The sequence below is a fragment of the Notothenia coriiceps genome, unplaced genomic scaffold (assembly GCF_000735185.1).
Source record: "Notothenia coriiceps isolate Sejong01 unplaced genomic scaffold, NC01 NC01_scaffold00033693, whole genome shotgun sequence".
NCBI classification, from domain to species: Eukaryota; Metazoa; Chordata; class Actinopteri; order Perciformes; family Nototheniidae; genus Notothenia; species Notothenia coriiceps.
The window spans coordinates 14,329-28,811 of NW_011366394.1; the positions used below are offsets into that span (position 1 = coordinate 14,329).

At 42.0% G+C, this 14,483-nt stretch overlaps 1 protein-coding gene across 1 annotated transcript in view; it reads left to right on the forward strand.

Annotated features, from left to right (window-relative positions):
• The first annotated feature begins 1,514 nt into the window (after positions 1–1,514).
• Positions 1,515–14,483, forward strand: part of LOC104961709 (PDZ domain-containing RING finger protein 4) — a 49,201-nt gene continuing 36,232 nt past the window's right edge. Inside the window, 1 exon segment of the mRNA XM_010790042.1 lies at positions 1,515–1,958. Within this exon segment, the coding sequence (XP_010788344.1) occupies positions 1,890–1,958 (69 nt within the window). The 5' untranslated portion in view covers positions 1,515–1,889.

The window sequence follows — 14,483 nt, forward strand, 5'->3', positions numbered from 1 at the left end:
CTCATTCACACCAACGCAACTCCGGTTCAAGCTCCGTGCTAGAGCTTTTCAGGTTCAGAACCGGTTCTTCGGTTTAGCTCCGGCTCTTTTCACATTTGCGTCATGACGTAACCGTTTGCGTGCCTGCTTCATAAAGCCAAACCGCGCGTAAACCCCTGACAGCTGACACCGACAACAACAACAATGGCCGATTGTGCTCCAGCTTCCTCTGTACCTCTTCAGAAGACCAGATTCCCAGTAGGTAGCTGGTCTCTTCAGTGGACCACTGCTGCTTGTTAAGTTTCTCCATCGTTGTGTACAAACTGGATAAAACGCCGGCTTTTTGTTGTTGTTCAGGAGTTAAACCTGCCCCTGCCCCTGCCCCTGCCTCGACGTAAGCGTGACGTATGTGGTGCTTTTGCTCTGGTCGGACAATTTTTTGGTGCTCGAAACGAACCAGATTCCGGAGCTAAGAGGCTGCTCCGCTGCGGTGTGAACAGGAAAACCCGGTGCTTTTCAAGCTCCAGCTCCGAACCGGCCCTGAAACACCGTTGGTATGAATGAGGTAATAGAAAACACCAACCTGAAGACTCTATGTCCACAAATATCAATTTCACTTAAAACGTCAGTATTAGATCGAAACCTAAAATTAAGTGCATAACCATGATAACGATAATTGAAATTGGAAAAACTGTTATCTGGCAAGAATTACGTTTCTGTCCAAACACATTTGTTGTGGCAAATCAGCATAACTGATAATGTGACAGCGTTGTATTACCAACACTGCTCTCTCAATCCATCGTAACGGCATCACATCTTCTTCTCTCTGCTCTTCCTTCACTCCCTCCTCTGCTCCCTCACCCCTGTGGAGAGAGGCCAGTTGGGCTGGAAGCTAATTTGAAGCCAATCAATACGGGTCTGTGTTCTTTCCTGTTTGTGTCAGCGCAGTCCGGTGCCCTTGTCTCCCTGCCGGCAGAGAGGGAGAAGGAGCATCTGTTTGGTGACTGTCACTCTCTGACTGTAAATCCATGGCGGCCACTAATCACTACCCACTTTAACAAGCATGTTACTGAGTGCAAAAGTCTATCTGATTGAATCTAAATGAGATTGATTGCCATGCCAAATCCAGTTGTCAAATGTGGGTGCAGACAAATAGCTATCTCAGTAACTTCATTACCTGCAGGGATGGCATTTTAGGTCCTTTTTTTGTATTGAATTTCTAACATTGGAATGGTTTGAATTGTGTATACACAACAAATGCACCCACACACACAGATCCACAAACACACATGGCCTTTCTGTTCGCGTGCAAGCAACAACACTGATGTTCAGATGGTAAACCTGGCCAAGATAAGACAAGTCCCCTCCTTCTTCCTCCATCCCCTTTTTTTCTTAAACAGCCAATGAAAACAGTGTGTATGAGCCGGAGTAGGATGAGGCAAGTGTAGGCAGCCTGCCACAGGAGGAGGTGTGTCTCCATGAGCCAAAAGTGTGTGTGTGTGTACCAGCGTGAGCTCACATTGAGAGAAGAGGTGGTGGAGAAGAGAGGGTGTATGTAGGCATGCAAGTGAGAATCAAGGGAAGGAGTGACAGGCAAGAGGGAAAGAGAAGCCAGGTGCTTTTTACTCATCTTACCACTGATACACTCCCCACAAACACACACACACACACACACTGAAGGAACTCTACCAGAGCAGTGAGCTGATACACGTGGGTGTGTGTCAGGGTGTGTGTGTGTGCGCTCGGAGGCAACAGAGGGGATCTCTGAGGATACACGGATGAGAAAGAGGAGTGGGGGAAGTCAAGGAAGAGGAGCCCGAGTGTGTTTCGCCCCGGGGGGAAGCTCACACACACCGCAGACAGCACACACACGCCAGCGGGCACTCTGCACTGTTTCCCTGACAACTAGAATGGGCTGCAATTTGTGCACCTTGCAGAAACGGGAGGAACACTACAAACTGCTGTATGAGATTGCACAGGTAAGTGAGACTTAAGGAGGAGGTTTGGTGAGGGTGATGATGGGAATTATCACCGTGATAAACTTAACACCAGAGGCAATGATGGTGATGATTGCAGGAGTGATTTCCCCCAAGGAGAGGGAAAAAAGTGAGACAAAATGGGAAATGAGAGAAATGTGAACAAATGAGTTATACTTCCAAGCTGCCAGGCGGAGAGCCAGTGTGTGTGTATTGCTTTCTCCATCAAAGTGAGTGGAGCTAGTTATTTCTCCTCAGCAGCAGCAGATGTGAGAACAAGTTCAGCTCTTTTCCCTGCTCTGGCTCCAGGGGAATTCATCACATCTCCTCTTGCCTGTGACTGTCTAAAAGCAACACAGTAGAAAGATCGACCAGCAAATCCATTCTGCTTTGTTGTCTGTCAGAACTGGACTTGATTTTGCCAATCAACTACTTCACGTTTTGTGCTGTATGGCAACGATATACAAGCAGAAAGGAATACATATGTTTTCCCTGACACTCTTGCTGTCACTTCTCATATTGTTGTGATAAGCAGCAAAAGACTGTGAATGTATAACTTGTCATCTTGTACTGGGCTTGTCTGGAATGTGTTGATTAGATAGGAAGTGTCAAGTGTGACTGAAAAATAGTCATTTCCAATGAAAAGTGTTAGTTCCCCCTGATTGCTTTTAGAAAATTGTCCATGCTATTTGAAGAGGTTTCGTCTGTTAATGTCACTTTAAATGTAAATACAGAGGGAGATAAATGTGAAGTGTTGGACATATTTGTACAGCAGTGTTTGGAGCTGATAGTGGAGGAACACGTGCTCTTGGTTTTCTCTGTTATTGAAGTACAGTATTTGCGAATACGACGCCAAGATTCATTCATCATTTAGTATCTTACATGGTTACAGACAGCAGGGAAACTGGATACGATATAATGAGTTCTCTTGTTCGTTAGTTTGGTAATGTAAAATATGCACTTGTGGGAAATAAATTCATACTGTTTGCAATAATGATGACAGTATGGTTTCTTCTTTAAGAAATCCATTATCAAACGACCCCACACCTCCATCGCTGCTGCACGCTGCTTTCATGAACGTTACTCACAGCACCAGAGTCTCAAGCTCATTACGCTCTCTAACTAAATGGCCCATGCTTTAATGAGATGGAGGATGTCTGTGCTGGGTGGAGTGCGAGAAAATTAAGCATGTCAGTTAAAGGAAACCCTAGGAGGTCACGCTCTTTTAATACCGTTGATGTAAATTGAAAAACCTGGCTAGAACAAAGGGATAAGTATAGAAACAATTAGGTGCCTATTTAAAGACCTATACAAAGTGTATGACTGATACAATTACAACGATGAATAATCGTGTTTAAAGGAATTGTTTGAGATTTTGGGCAATACATTTGCATTCTTTCCTTTGTTAACGAATCTAAAGCAAGCAGCCGCTTAGCTTAGCACAAGAAATGCTAGCCTAGCTTACTCCAAATGTTACAAACTTCGCCTAGCAGCATTTCCAAAGTACATCATCTTGTTTTTGAAACTAATACCAAATCAATGTTTAACAATGACCACTTTTTAGCTGCTCTTAAACGTTTTCAGTCCTCTATGCTAAAGTAGCTAGCTGTTAGCGGCAGAACAATGTTCTCTTTTTAAGCTTGGAATCTAGACTTACATGTAGAGTAAGCACTCTAAATGTATTATGTTATGTTGGACTGAACTAGACTTGACATGTGGCAGAACATTTTTTAATACTGTATATTTCAAGCACCTATTTAGGCAATTATTAATTGGTAGAACATCAAGCAAGGTGGTTTTAAGGAGAACATAAAAATAATAATGGTTTCTTCCTATTTTTGTATCACACTGTAGCTATAGCACTGTGGCAGATGTCTAAAAATACTAATTTGTGTGTGTGTGTGTGTGTGTGTGTGTGTGTGTGTGTGTGTGTGTGTGTGTGTGTGTGTGTGTGTGTGTGTAGGGGTTTGTATTTCTCATGTGGAGGGGATCCAATCTGTTTTGACTGTCTGTTTCCTTTAAGAAACTAAATGCCCATACTGTAAATCACTACATTTTTGGGGCGAAACCCTGGTTTAGTTTGGGTAGGTTAGCAGGCAAGCACTCTGTCTGCTGTTAAACACACTGCTGTGTGCATGTGACAGTTGGCGAACTCCTACGGTTCTCATTACCAGTGTGAGAGGAAGAAATAGAAAGAAAAGAGAGTGCACCAGGCAGTAAGTGTGTCAGTGTGACTGTCCTGAAACTTGAGGCGGAGGGGATTCAGCAAATCCAGAGAGGCTCTTCAACCATCCCTCTGTCTCATGTCTCTTTTATAAACCCAGACTCATTTCTTCTCCTATCCTTTTTCATACTTTCTCCTTCTCTATAACCTTCATTAGTCTTCCTCCCGCTCTGGCGCTCTCCCTCTCAGCAATCTGTTTCTGCCCTCTTTGATTTTATTTTGGCGCACACACAACACTACAGACTCTAAAAGTGTTTTCTTCCAACAGTGCTACACACTAGGACACCACCTGCTCATTAAACCAGTGTAAAAGCAAAAAGCAAAGCATGCTGATATACTGTAGCTAAAGCAGGGATAGAACAGGTGCATAGTGGCACTTTCTGGAGCTCTTGGACGAACTGTTGGGATAATTATTTTGTTTATCCCAGAAACAGTACTTGATGTGATTGTTTATTGTTCAATGAATTCTGACCATGGATGTTTCTAAAGCCTATGTGAGAATAACAGTTTGATATTGTTTGCATAGGAAAGGTGAGAATTGTGTAAAGAGGCAGAGAAAACTTCTGAGTGTCCAAGCAGGCCAGGGAAGACCACAGAAAAAGCAGGTTGACAGGTGATTGTTTCACCACCAGCTCTCGGGTTCAGTGACACTCGAAAACAGCCTGGTTGATCAGAAAAAGTCCCACAAAAACCCAACTGGGTTCAATAGCTTGATCAGTCTTTTCTCTTTCTGCAGTTGAGCAGATCTGATTTTCCTCTACAGCTCAAAGGTGTGACTCATTGCCTTGATTAGCTTCCTCCAGCTCTCAGGTGTGGCTCGTTTAGCCACTCCCCCTTTTAAGATCAGGGAAGGAATGTTGCTGTATTTTCTTTATTATCCCCTGTTCTGCTACAAACTCAGTTCAACTCTGATGTGACGTCATTCCCAGCTCTGATTTCCTGACTTCAGCTTGACTATATCACCAAGCTTCTCTAGCCAAACATTTTGAAAAGAAATGCAGGTGTGACGAAGCATTTAGGGTGATTTCGTTATTTTAAAAACCACAATACATCTTTTATGGTACGGACATGCTATTTTGGACATATGTTAATGAGTTCCCCCTAAAAATGAATATATGTTTGGAACAGACATGTCCAGCGAGCATCATGGTCCATTTGTAAAACTAATAGAGCATTTCAGAGGCCAATTCCAGTGTTGAGCCTGCAGGCCTGCCTGAGTGTCCCCAACTGTACAGCGGCTATCTCTGTTCACACAGCTGCACGTTCTGACAGGACCGCTGGCTGCCCGACCCCTGCTGCCCAGCGGCTGCTGAGAGATTTATGACTCTTGTCGTACAATTTACATTCAACATTTCATTTGTGATGTTGTGTGCTTGTGTGTCTGTTCACCCTTGCACCGCGGGGGGTTTATTCTGGTTGCAGAATTTGCCATTACATTTATTTTGCTTGTGGCTGTGTCAAATTTTTCACGGCCTCTGTCCTACAGAGCCTCAGTGGACACTAGTGTTTTGTCCTTTTAGTTGTACCAAAGTCAGCCCTATTGTATCACATAATAAATTTAAAAAAAGCCACTTTTAGAGTACTTCTCTATGTATAAACCTCTGCTTCATTTCTGCTACTGTAAATATTAATGTATTGTTCCTGATTCAAACATTTGAAACTAAACATAGCAATTTAAGGTAATTGATTAGATCTGGTTCATTTCATAGTGTGGCTTCAGCTATTGGATGTTGGTTTAAATATTTCCTAGAATCTTTTTTTTATAATACTTGAGGCATATCAAACCCTTTATTAATGTATAACCAGCAATCTTCCAACTTTTGCACGTTTTCATTGTTACTGGGAATCAAATTTTTACAACCCATGCACAAGGAATTAATAATAAACGGGTGAATGAGCATATTGATCTTCATTAAAAAGACAAAACACATTTCATACGTACCACATTTACAAGGATATTACTTGTAGTCTGATTCGAACCATTTGTTCACCTTTATTGTTAATAAGATATGGTTGTGACCCAGGCAGAAACAGGGTGTGGGTCTGTCCTCCGGAGACAGATGCTGTGCCACATGTCCAGCCTGGTAGACAGCATGGACGGGGCTAGACAGTCACCTCTACATCCCACCTCCTATGGTGGCCAGAGAGAGCCACACAGAGCAGGGGAAGCTGCAGTCAGACCCTCACAGCCGTCACCTCCATATGGCCACCGGTCCTAGACCGCAACTACATCCAGAGAGGGATGTGGAATACATTGGTGATCAGAATCAGAAACAGGTTTATTACCAGGTAGGTTTATGCGTACCAGGGATTTGACTTGGTGTCGTGGTGCATGCATAAAAGTAAAACAAGAATTAAAAACACAGGTAGAGAGCTAGAAAATATTAAAAATAATAACAAATATGGTAAAATATAACAGTGTTTACATCGCAATGGAATAAGAAGGAATAAAATACCGGTTACTTTGGAAAAACCCTCTTTCCGATGTAAATGACCTTACAATACAATTTACCTGTATTTCTGACAACAGGTGGTAAAGTTTAGTTTCTCTCAAATGATGTTTGTAGTTAAACATGTGGTTGATGTTGTAAATTGAATAAAAACAACACTACTTGGTTATGTTAAAGTGGACCTATCATGCTATATTTGAAAAATATATTGTAGGGCCATACCTATATAAAACATGTGTGTGAAGTTTTTTTTTCAAAATACCAAACAGATCACCCGTTGTAGCCATCCCTCATACTGCTCAAACCCCTCTTTTACAGCCGGTAGAGAAACGCAGAATGTGGGTCCTTAGCTTGAAAAAAATTAATAAGAGGAGGCGGAGCTAATGCCTGATCAGAATTCTACCTGAGATAACGTTAAATTCGGTTGTGATAAAACGCCATCCTGTTCTAAACCACATCAAGGATTATTTCTGAAACAGTATGGAGCTCAAATGCTTTTTCTCTTGCAGGTTTATCACAAGGTGAGTTCCTTTTTTATTTCCTGTTTTTTAAACACATGTGCTCTCCAGTACAGGTTAGCTCTGAGTGTTAGCGAGGCTTGCTAATGTAAACAAAGACGTCCAAAACACGTCAGGCATTGTTTCTGATAGAAACTTTCTGTGGGTCCGCCGACGTCACCTCGGATGGACACGTCAGTTCGGATGGAAATCTGTATCCGCTCGTTGTACACCCGTTTTTAAAAGATTTGGGTACGGAGGAAAAGAGAGAGGGTTTTATTTTCTGACGCTGCGTGAGTTCCCCGACGCACCGGGGACACATATTCATGTATAAAAGACATCACAAAGTGCATTTTGCATGATAGGTCCCCTTTAAGTTGGTTTAAAATAGGTGCGTTTGTTACCTTATGAGCATAAATCAGAATATGTGAACAGGACACAAGAAGTGGTCCACCATCAATGATAACAAATGTATTGCTGCGTCCAAAAAACTTATCTACAAATCCCTCTGAAAGACCATGCTATTTATTTTTTGGAACTTCATCATTTTTCGAGAGCAAGATGGCCTGAGATGTGTATAGCAGCTAAGGAAGTGGTTATGGAAACATCTCCAAAGTGCTCTGCAAAATATGATAAGATCCATAAATGGGATGCAGGACAGAAGTCTGGGATGTTGATGAACATAATCTTCTGCTCCCAGATTTCTCAATTATGTTTTTGGTTTCTAAAATTTGCTTCAAATGACAATCAGGGTATGAAGGGAGGTGCTATTACCTGATTCAAGCTGCTCACTTATCAGATTCACAACACTGGTCTCCTTCTCTCTCTCTCTGCTGAGTTTTTGAGCTGTTTCCAAAAGTAAAGAATAAAGTGACCTTTCCATTTTTCGGCCCGAGCTTGTCTTCCTGTCTGTGAGGGTCAGTGAGTTTGACCTTTCCACCTGTGATTGTAATTCCCCTTGAGTCTCTCTTCTTTCATACACTGGCGCTTGGATTGTGTGATTTTGAGTGGCAGTTTTGTAGTGCCTGTCAGAAACTGGAACATATTTCTCATAACTTACATCTTCACTCTCATTTGATTTATGTGATCTGTCTTGTTTCATATAAGTCAACCACAAAAAAGAAAAAAGGATCACACTTTCACAGCTTAGAGTTACTAAATTATAAACTTTAAGTAATAATTTCCACCCGTAAAAATGTTAGTGTTATGCAAATGAACCCAGCTGTTGAACTAAGATCCTCTGGTGTCTTCCATCATGGTTATAGTTGCTCGTTGGAGCGCAGCATGGCACATGATTTATAGGTGCATATGCTCCTGTTTCGCTGATGTGGGCAGCGAGTATTCTTGTGATCGGCCAAAATTGGAAACAGGAAATAGGTGACAGGTTAATTCAATAGTTAAAAGAGGAAACCTTTGTGTAGTTGTGTGTGTGTATGCTGGCTATAAGAAATATGGAAACCATTGGTAACGTTATTTGATCTTACTGTAAATGAAAGTGTGTCTGATTCCTTGCAGTGGGTGACTTCTGTAAATTGATGTCCACACCACTTTCTTGCTGAATGCATGTGTGGGTGTGGGTGGTGAATCACCAAGTCAAGAAAAGAAAAAAAACGGGTCCGGCGTGTAGCGGGGAGCAGCAACAATTGCCGTTTCCCTCCACCAGCCAACGATCTCCCCCTGCGTTGGCTCTGATAAGCCCAGGATGAAAGCGCTTTCTGTGGGCAGAGTGACACTCCTCACCCCCCCTCCTGTCTCCCACCAGCATGATGCATGTACACACAACTACATGGCATTGTCCAGTGGCAGATATGGCTATTTGCACACCCTGTGTACATTCATATAGCACACAGAAGGAAAATCTCACAGGGTCTGTCCATTTATCAGCTTTACGGCGTGTTTTTCTATTTTACGAGTGTGTAAAAATGTCATTCAAGCTCTCAGCGCCCGACAAGAGGACTTATCAGTTGTTATCAGCCTCTAGCTGATTACCATACTCACCAACCGGCCAAGTGGCCTGGCCAAGATGATAGGAGGTAGGGACAGAGAGAAGGGTGGGGGGAAATGGAAAGGTAGATGAGGGAAAAAGGTGTCACAAAGAAAGAAAATAATAGGAAGATTGTGCCGTATTAAAGAACGAGATGAGAGAAGTAGAGCGGTAAAAGAGGAGACATCAATAAATCCTTTAAATCCCCCCATTCTCCCTCTTAACCTTGCCCCTTTCCCAAAGTCCCNCCCCCCTCCTCCTCCTCCTCCTGCTGTCACTTATCAGTCGCCAAACACAGTTTCAAGTCCGTTCCATCCGACTGCCCCTGTGTGTCTTGCTGCTTGCTGTCTGTCTATCTGACTCATTAATACACTTTGGCGTGACCCCGCCCTCTGAGGTGCCCCAAATGATCCCTACAAAAAATATAGAGATGGAGGACTCAGAGACAGTCTGTCGGTCATGTATAGGAGGGAGACAGTCACTTTGTCCGGCCTCTAAGTGTGTGTGCTCTAAGCCAGTGATTGTTATACAGTCTGAAGCCAACCTTGTGCCGGATTAACCCAATCATCCACTTTATGGCACATGCTGCAGGCTATGTTTTGTCAGGTTAGACAGATGTTACTGAGAACCATCTGGAGCAGTTATGGATATGTTGTTGCTAGAAAAATGTGCCATGCACAGAACTTTCCCCCAGATATTTCGCTGTTTCAGGGGGAAAAATGCTAAAACACTACTTCTGAGACATAAAAACCTCTAACAACCTCAAAATTAGCATACATTATCTCTCCGGCAGATATTTGTTCGAGTTCTTTGCCAGTGCCGGTGCAGTTCTCATCTGAGACTGAACGTGCGTTAAACTATAAAAAGAAAACCTTGCTGCTTTCTCTCTTCTTTGCCAAGAATGTCTCCATCACTCGAGGGGGAGACAGGGGCTTTGATACAGCTATTTCCGATGAACAGTTGCACCGCGTCGTTAACATTTAAAGCTTGTTGCATTGATGATGTTTTGCTCAGACAGCCACCGAGACATCTGCTCTACGACATATTGTCAAAGCATAATCATTTGTATGCGTTCTGATAAGGCTGTTAGCTAAAAGCTTCAAAATGCTAATGTTGCACTGCCACTGCCAAGTGTGCTGTGAACCCACAGGGTGGATGCTGGGTCCAGGTGGTCCAAAGGGAGATTAGGTTACAGTAGGGCGATGGTTTTGAATTCCCACTTAACCAACTTGGGTTTTGGAGTCATTAGGCCCACTCAGAGCCTGGAATCGAGTCCAGTTACAGATAGAATGACACTAAACCATCTGCATAGTAGGGGGGATGATTACATTTAGCAAAGGTTGTAACCAAGCCTTGTGTTGATATGGGGAAATGCCCTCAGGATTGAGAAAGCTCTCTTTGTTGTTGTTGGTTTGAGGAAAGCCATTAGATTGTCTCGTCTGTGGTGCGGTTTACTTAGATCTTGTAAGGCGTTGGATGTAAGTTATGGCTGTAATGTCTACATATCACAGCAGGTAACTCACACAACAACAAGCAACATGGCAAATGAATATCTTAAAAAGATTGTGTAGACCGTTAAACAACTACCCGCTTCCTCTCTCTTGTACATTTCACAAACGTTGGTCGAGGGATATCTCTAACTAATCCAGTCTTGGTGTGTTGAGTGTTTTCCCCAAAGCACAGAGCACCATGTCCAAAGAAATTCTCTACATGTCAAGAGTTGTTCAAGCCAAAAATCCTCCAGAGAAATGTATTTCAGTAAAAAGAAAAACCCCAAAGAACAATCCAACACTGTGTTCTTTCGTTTGCCCTAATGAAAGAAGTAAGAAAAGACCACGGCTTTCTGCAACGAAGCTTCAAAACAAATATGTGACAAAACAAGTTGCCTTCCGAATTGAGTCAGACCGATTGGACCAATATGTTCGCCCTGATCTGATGGCCCTTTGGGGAAAATGACATTGATTGTCTTGCTATTGACTGACTTGTATGAATGTTTTCACATCTGCCAAAGCTATGGTTAAAGTTTTGACAGGTGTAGACTTTAACAAACAATATACACTGAAGGCAACATTTTGTCTCTAGAGCTTTCAAGCCTTCAACATTCAAAAGCTTCTACTATTTGTTACAGAACTATAGACATTTGAACATCCATCATTTCAGGCACTTTTATAACTTCTTGTTGTTGTTGTTGTTGACTCTCAAGTTTAGCTTGACAGTTCAGTTTTCCAGCCAGTACATAGATAGACCCCGTCAGAAGACCGGGGCTGTGTTTGAAGGGGAACTTCATTTATTGTTATTCGAGGTATAGTTTTTTTTTTTTGTCCAACAATTATGTGATTTATGGAGTCAGATTACATATTTCTCATAAACACAATTTTATAATCGGTCTGAAGTATCTGTTTTGAGGCATGAGCTGCAGATTAAAGGGGACCTATCATGCAAAATGCACCTTTGTATGTCTTTTATACAATAATATGTGTCCCCGGTGTTCCAGGGAACTCACCAAATGTCAGAAAACACAACCCTCTCTATTTTCCTCCTTACCAAAATCTCTAAAAAAGGGGCTGCAACAGAACTGAAAAAAACGGATCCACATTTCAACACTTTTCTACGTTACAAAGAGGTGCTCCGCTTATTGTTCAACTCTCCACCTATCAGGGGAATGAGCCACGGCCACGTGCATTGCCAAACCTCTCATTCGCATGTAGGACGTGTAACCCACATTAAAACATAGTAAGCATAAAGTAATTCAAAAATGATTTAATTAAAGGATACACGTTTAAAATTGGTCAATGATAACATTGACCAATCCCTTTTTAAAAATATAATAAATAAAAGTAGTGTGACAAATTACAAGGTACTGTTCCTTTAAGGCAGGGGTTCCCAAACTTTTCAGCCGCGACTCCCCCCCCCCGTCGACAGGGGGGTGCTAGTGAATTAATTTCAGTTTTCCACACAAACACTGCGCTAGTGGATTGTCAAAGGAGGAGCCTCGTTGCGGGGAAATTATACAGATGGCTAGTCCGCCCCTGAAAATGTCTATGCAAACGTTATTATTAATTAAAAAAAAATTAGGGTCGCGATCCCCACTTTGGGAACCCCTGCTTTAAGGGATCTCTGCTCACCACCAGTGTAGCAGCGTAGCAGGAGAAAAGAGAAAACGGAGCAAGACGCAGATGAGACGAGCGGAGTAAATTATATTAAAAGTGATTCAAAGTTGATTTAAAAAAGATAAAAATACCATCCACACAGTCGGGAAACCCAGTAGACGGTATAGAACATTAACCAACGGTGTTTTGGTGAGTCAAACCTTTTCATAGAAAAGTTTTGTATGAGTGATTTAATGTTAGCTTCATTGTTAGCATTTCATGTTGTTGAACTGTAAGGGAAGCTATGAACATGGCTTGCAATGTCATGTATTTGTTATTTTGTTTGGCTGAAACTACGTGGCTTTAATGTCAGTAGCGTGGCGTGGGAAAACAATTAGGGGAAGCAAATAATACGTCCTTTCTTTTGGGGTGGGGGGGGTGTGGTCAATGTAATAACGTAACCAGATGAGTGATTACAGCGCCCGGTATCATTTACACACATTTGTATCATACAGATGCAGGACTTACACACGTCTGTTATCTGACCGACAGGTCCGCACGCACTCTCCAGCCCAAACTCTAATAAGCATTCATTCACAAACTAAATCAGGAGACCTTTAACGTTTTACGTCCGGTTCGCTCCTTTGTTCCTCGCTGTACACAGCTCCAGTTTGGGCATTGGCCTTTCATCAGATTGTATTTGTTGTTGCTGCTGCAGCGGAAGTTTAGTACAATTATTTTTGATTCGATACTCTAAATCTCCACCCTCCATAATTGCACTTGCTTCAGTTGCTTGCTATGTTTATCTGTTTTGTAATTTGTATCTGTACTTATAAAAGACGTCATATTAGTCTCCATTTCATAAAGTGTAAAGGGAACAAAAAGGACTAAAGACACTAATCGTTTACCATAGGTAATCCCTACTTGTATTTATTTTTATGGTAAAAATAAAATCTGGTCAGATGATTATAATAAATTCTTAAAAAGGATAAAATTAGAGAGTTATAGGACTCAATTGACGAAAAAGAAAAGGGGAAAAGTGTCCATTTTATATAGATTAAGTTACTTTTTTTGTGTTAACATAGTAGTTACTTTAGTTTACTGTTTTCTTTAGGATCTCATTGTTATATATCACAGAGAAATTTAGGTCCATGTTTAATTTAGCGTCAAGGTTGGAATATTTAAAGAAGTTATGAGGATTGGTGACGACCGTCACTCAAGTCGATAACAGAAACTTATTTGGTCGTTCAGGAGAGTGGACCGCCGCTTCTAGTTTCGTCAGCACCACAACGCGAGCGGGGTTTTTAAGGGGGACATAGGTCTCGCGCGACACACGACAACAAGGAGAGGTAAGACGACTAGTTGAAAGAATAGGTCAGGTTTTGTGGACTGGAACATGCTGTCCAGTACTTTCTTATATTTATATCTTTTTTTGTTGTTATATTAATATATTAATGTAAAAGTTTTGATGACGTTTGAATCGAGAAAACAGTATGTCGAATATTACCCCGAGTTTACCGTACGAAATGAGACGGAGATGTTGTTGCACCAGGTAAATAGGACAAGTGTGTTTTATTTGTGTATAAAGAGGAACATTTTTGTGTAATTTGTCACGCAAAAGAGGACCCCGGTTCCCTTCGATCCGAAGGGGGACAAAAAAGCCAACCATAATATTAAAATATATTTATTTATTTTTGTGAAGCAAATCAATCCTTTAAGAACAACACACAACGACGGCCGGGGCAGAGAGGGGGTAAGAGTAACTCATAAAATGTTTCTCACTTTTAGTCGCTGGGAGATTACAATACCACTTTGTCATCTAACGGAGAGACAACGCTCTCTCCGGGTTGACTTTAAACGAAGGGAACCACTTTTTTTTAACTCCCTAAACTGGTTAGGTCTATTCCCGAGTGCAGTACGTGGACGGTTGGACACTAACAGTCCCGGTACGGTCCTTCTGTCTCGCCGACCGCAGGGAAACGGAGTGTTAGGTTAGTTAGCGTAGTTGAATCACCACCGTCACTGCGCAGGTTTTTCGCCTCCATTCGACGCGCAGCCCAAAGGGAGCTGTTTTTTTTCGTACCCTAAAGAGGTGTGCCCCAAAGACCTTGTTTTATCGAAGCTTTTTTCCAGTAACTTTTGCTTGGACAATCCATTTACGTTGCAAAACAAGTCAAGCCTATTTATAGGTTGTACAGAGGCAGATGAAAATATCTAAAAAGTTTAGCATTTAGATTTTAGCTATCTTCTATCTATCAGCAGTGACGTGGTGAGAGTCGGCGCG